We start from the raw sequence: 6,000 nt of genomic DNA, 5'->3' as shown, positions 1-6,000 counted from the left end.
TGCTCCTCGGGTGCCTGGTCACATTCTGGCTATCCGCTCCTCGGAGGGCCTTCCTGCCTGGAGTCTCTCTTCAATCTGTCTGGTTCAGCCTTGTGACTTTGCTACCTTCAGCTGATGGAACATCCGGTATACCCCGTGCCACTACTGTGTTCACCTCAGCAACCTTCCTCGCCACCCTTCAGAGTGAGTACCATCTACTAGTCAGCTCTACTGACCTCCTGATCTACTCTCAAATTTCTCCTGTGATTCTTGGCACACCACTACCAGGGATATCATCATTGAGCTACCCATTCCTCTGGACTGTGTCTCTCTCTTCCCACTTGGTGGGATTTTCTACATACCTGTATAATAAAGTCTCTTTGCTGTTGTGTCCATCTCAGCTGAGGCCACACCTATCATGGTGAGTCCCCACAGGGCTCCTCCCTGTGGGTGGAGTCAGCTCTCACCCCGATCCAGCATCTACAGACATACCAAATTATATCAAGCATTTTTACAGCTCTAGTTACAAGAACAAGTAGTGAGTCTGCTAAATTTGAAATGTCTTTTCCATGCCAAAAAAGAGGATATACCTTTGGGATTGATAAAGGACACAATAATTAGGGCAGCTAGGAAAGCACAGAAGTGTATAAGAACACAGATGTTTCTGTCATAGGATGCTTTCCTTTACTTACCATGAGTTGACAATCAGATTTCCACCTGTAATTCTATCCAGTTTTTCAGAGACTTTCTGGAATTTCCACAGTATGGAAATTTATGGTAAAATAGACTAGTGCGAATATAGTCATTCACTTATTGTCTTGATTCTTTATGATTTCGAAGGCAAGCAATTTTTGTCATCAAATCAGAGATTATATTCCAAATACATTTATGCATGAAATAGGCAAATATACACACTCTGCTTTTAAATCATTTATTGCTTTTCTCCTAACAAATTCTCCATATTGTTTCAATATAAATATATTAATAATCTGAAGACACATCCCATTTTGCTGGTTCTAGCAGACGTCTAACAAAAGGATTTAGCAATTGCCTTAGATAAAGATGATGTGTTCTTCTGTAATATATGCAAATTACAGAAAATGCATCATTGTGAGAACTAGAGATACACATCTCGTGTAGAGCAGTGCTCTCTGACAGATTTTGCTACCTCACTTAAATGTTCGATGCCTATAAACAATAGAGGTCCTATCCTTCACTGTTTGTGGGAATGTTTGAAAATTCAATAATTTTGGAAAAATTGGGCCTGATTTTCAAAAGTATTTACACACTTAAAAGTGGGTTTTACATGTATAAATGCACTTTACCCATGTAAGTGGGCTTTTAAAAATTGCTACAATATATGCCATTGAATTGTGAATAGGTTTTACCCACATTAAGTGCACTTAACATGGGCAAATGGCTTTTGAAAATTGCTACAATAGCATTATATTTACATGTGTAATGCCTTTTAAAATTCACCTGAAATTTATTTATTTATTTAACATTTTTATATACCGGGATTCATGTAAAATTTACATATCATCTCGGTTTACATTGTAACTGAAAAACAAGCATGAAGAATGCCATTACATAGAACAGGGAATAAAACTTGGAACAGAATAAAAAATTGTATATTTTTAGGTATAATTACAGGCAAAACGATATCCACAGCCTTCTGCATTTTATAATACCTAGAAGAATCTATTTTTGTAGATAAATCTCACAAAACGTATGGTCAAATCTTTTGATAGCGAAACAAAATATATTATGGTTAATTGGTTTAAGCGTGGATCCACCAGGTTTTCTGATGTGGACAAGCAAGTTATTTGATTTTTTTTTTATATGAATTTTAGAATTACTTCCCTAGGGACATCTTAAGACTTGTGCTACTTTCTTTCAAATTTGGAAGCTTTTTATTAGTATTTTGCCAGAAGACCAACAGAAATTACTTTGGCATGTAGATCAGGAAAGTCAATTATAATTATCTTCAAATTGCTCAGTGATTACTGGCCCATACTCCTTTGCTGACAAATTACTTTTAACATCTTCAATTTTTATTTTCAGCCTGTTACATCTCCTAAGTTCTCTTATGGGTTTAAAATACATATAACTATCAGGTTTGGGGAATAATGTTGACAAAATGATAAAGCGTCATATGTTCGTATTGGAATGTTCTGTTGTCAACAATTAAAAAGTTGAATATAAAGACATTTTTTCTTAAATTATTCCGGATTCTACCTCATTGTACTCTCATTCTAAAGCTTCCTTTTTCGGTTGAAAGAAACCTGCCTTCTGTGCATTTAAAAGGCTGACTTTAAAAGCCTTGTCTGTGCAAAAACAGCCAGATATGTGCTTAAGTGGGCTGCATATACGGGCCGATACAGTACAGTGCGCTCCAACAGAGCGCACTGTTAACTTGCTTTTGGATGCTCGTTTTCCCTTACCCCTTATTCAGTAAGGGGCGGAAAACGCGCGTCCAACCCACCGAACCTAATAGCGCCCTCAACATGCAAATGCATGTATTCCCGTGCGATTCAGTAAGTAAAATGTACAGCCAAGCCGCACATTTTACTTTCAGAAATTAGCACCTACCCAAAGGTAGGCGCTAATTTCTTCGGGCCCCGGGAAAGTGCACAGAAAAGCATTAAAAACTGCTTTTCTGTGCACTTAATATCATGGAGATGAGATATTAAGTCGGAGGTCCCGAAGGGTAAATAAAGTAAAAAAGAAAAAAAAATTTGAATTCGGCCGGTGGCTGTCTGTTCGAAAACCGGACGCTCAATTTTGCCGGCGTCCGGTTTCCGAGCCCGAGGCTGTCAGCGGGCTCGAGAACCGACGCCGGCAAAATTGAGCGTCGGCTGTCAAACCCGCTGACAGCCAGTGCTCCTTTTGCCCATTTCTACTGCCGGGCCTCATTTGAATACTGTATCGCGTGCACAGGCGAGTGGCCTGTGCGCGCACCCGGAGAGCGCGCGTTCGCCCACTCTCCCGCGGACTTTACTGAATCAGCCCGATAGTTAGGTGCAGGAGTCTGTGGAGAGAGAGAGAAAGATAGAGAGAGAGAGAGAGAGAGAGAGAGAGAAAACCTCTTTATAGGGCTCAGAATGTTTGACCTTATAAGTGATGAAAGGAGTTGATTTGTACAATGCAGCTAGGTCTTGTTATAATTTTCATCACTTATAAGGTCAAAAATTCTTTACTGATGTCAATTTTACAATGGATACCTCTGAATGTGCCTGCAACACCACCCCCCTCTAACCCCAACCCATCTTCCGACAAGTCACCCTGAATCTACATGCCTCCTTACAATGGTCCATATATAGAATATCAGACTGAGCCTTATAAAGAGATTTTCTCTCTCTCTTTCTCCCTCCCAGGCTCTTGCACCCAACTAGGAGCCGCAACAAACTAGCATGCATAAGATATGCACGTGAAGAGTTGGTTTTTTTTTTTTTATAACCTACACACATCAGTTATAAAATAGCACGTAGTTTTGTGCGCTGAGAGATACGCGCGTTATTGGGTGCATGCATAGCCCTTTTAAAATCTACCCTTTATTCGTAGGAGGTATTTAAATGTCTCTATCATATCTCCCCCTTTCCTTATTTTTCTCCAGGTATACATGTTTAGATCTTTAAGTCTGTCCACATATGCTCTATATAGATCGCTGAACCATTTTAGTGGCGGCCATCTGGACCGACTCCATCAAGCCTACATCACTTTTTTTCTGGCATCTAAAATATCCACAATTGCAAAAAAAACATGCACCAGCCTTGAAAGTTTGAATCAGACCTTCTGTTCTTAACACATTTACATATTGGGCTACTGTTGAAATGTCATAAATAGACATATAATATATTTAATAACCAATGTGAATAGTAACATGACTTGTGTGATTCTTTATATTTTTTTTACAATCATTAGAAAAGTTATGTTCAAGCACTTCATATCTAAAATGTCCATACATCCAAATGTTTTTCTTTATTGTATAGTACAACCCACATTTGAGTTTTATGGTAGATGTTCAGTAGACTGGTAGAAAGTTAACGATGTAGTTTAACATGTTGAACTTTGCTTGGCTCAAATTAACTATTTATACTCTAATGATTCTACGCTGGAGCCTGTCCTCCAGAATAACTCCCCCTTATCAACTGCCTTATTAAAAGACCCTGATGACCTTTTCCCCTCAGAAATATCTGAAGGTAACAAAGAGTATAATTATCTGTCCTTTCATTAGCCTTATGCATTTATTAAAGTTGCACGCAGAAATTTTAAAATGAAGAGTTTCTGAATCAAAACACCCAACAAAATCCAGAAAAAAATGAAACATAGTTTTATTACAAAATGGAATTTGTAAGATATACAAATTGATAAAATTATATAAAAGGCCTTAATGTTCTTTAGCTTGTCAAATTTAGGTCTATGCATGATTAAACACATGGAGCCTAGCTATTCTGTAGAGCAGTTTGTAGAATGCAAGAAGAATATAAACAAAGCCCAGGCCTTTACAGTTTGTAGAATCAAGTCATTCAGTGTGTGTTTAGTATTTAAAACCCTGAAGGTATTAAATAGACAATAAAAGCAGTAGCCTCAAATTGCATTTTCTAGGTCAAAACCACATTCCATTTCAAATAACCATGGTTTGGGATTTTATTTCTGGACCATATAAAATTAGGAAATTCCAAACTTAGAAAAAGCAGGTTTTTCACATTTAGATTTGGCCACCAGTTTCGTGTCTTGGCGTAACAAGGCCAACTGGCTCCAATTTTCTTTTTTTTTTTTTTTGGTCAGGACTGGTTGATCCCAGTGGTTTACCCCATTGCATGCATGGACTTGTAGTTTTGATTTCCTTAAGGGAAGCAGTGGCGGGGGGGGTGGAGTAAGAGTGGGACGGGATCAGCCTGTCCTGACAAGAAAATGCAGCCGGTTGGCAACCCGACACCAAATTATAGGCAAAGAAAATTAAAGTGTACATTTTTTTTTTTGCAGAAGTATCCATAAGACCCAAATCTTGATTCCATCATTAAAGTGTTAACATCTATATAAATTACTAAATATATATATTTTTATTTATCCATCCACAGGGTCATCTCTATTGCTTGGAAATGTAAGGTTTGTGCTTCATTACGATGATACATAGTACCACAGGTAGCAGGAAAATGTGAGTTTTCTCCACATGAATGTGGTATTTTCGCCTTACTTTGTAACCTCCCCCTCCCCAAGCTCTATCTTTACATTAGTACTATTTGTACAGGCACAATACGTACATACAAAAAAAAAAAAAATATAACCTGCAGCTTTGCGACAGCTAGACAATGGCAACATGAATCGAAAAAATTATAATACAAAAAGGAGAAAAGGAGAGTCAAACAACATGGAAAGGCACCACAATCCCTCCTAGCACCTTAGGAACTTTTAAATGAGTTCTTTTCTTTATTAGATTATCAGTGCATTCGTTTACATATGCAATTGTAATTTCATTTGCTTCAAAAGCGCCATCTGGTACGTCAACGTTAGCAGCTTATCTTGGTTGTCTCTTTTTGCCAACGTGTACAGGACCAGTAAAAAGGATAAGATGTTAGTTATGCAAGTTCCAATAGCGCACATACATATTTTTACTTTTTTTTGGGTTTTTTTTTGGTATTGTATGACAGTGAGGTACACGGGATATACTACTTGTAGACTTCATGGATGTTACATGGATAGCACCATATTGTGGAGTTTAGTTAAAGGTTCGGAAGTCACAGTGTCCTTCTCATACAGACTTGACATCGGCCGACGTGTGTGCGCAGGTCCCCGGCTTTCAGAGTAGAAGGAACGGGTTTCCTGGAAAAGCAACAAGCAGAAAAATAAACAGAGGCTTGCAAAGTGGCAGCCAATAATTGCTCTTTCTGGCACTGACAAGGGCAGTGCAGCTTTAGTATATGCTGCATGCTGTTCTGCACTAGAGATAATTAAAGTATGTAATTGGAGATCCCGTAGAAAACAAAAAAAAAATACACATTCATACAGGCATATTTA

The 6,000-nt window shown here is 38.2% G+C and overlaps 1 protein-coding gene across 1 annotated transcript in view; it reads right to left on the bottom strand.

Moving 5' to 3' along the window:
* Positions 1-4,289: 4,289 nt before the first annotated feature.
* COL4A1 (collagen type IV alpha 1 chain) overlaps positions 4,290-6,000 on the bottom strand; it is a 376,455-nt gene continuing 374,744 nt past the window's right edge. Inside the window, exon 52 of the mRNA XM_029604713.1 lies at positions 4,290-5,805. Within this exon, the coding sequence (XP_029460573.1) occupies positions 5,721-5,805 (85 nt within the window). The 3' untranslated portion in view covers positions 4,290-5,720. The remainder of the gene's footprint in view (positions 5,806-6,000) is intronic.

This window comes from Rhinatrema bivittatum, chromosome 5, assembly GCF_901001135.1.
Source record: "Rhinatrema bivittatum chromosome 5, aRhiBiv1.1, whole genome shotgun sequence".
Lineage (NCBI taxonomy): Eukaryota > Metazoa > Chordata > Amphibia > Gymnophiona > Rhinatrematidae > Rhinatrema > Rhinatrema bivittatum.
Note: the sequence above shows the minus strand (reverse complement) of the source record. Positions and strands in the feature narration are given on the sequence as shown.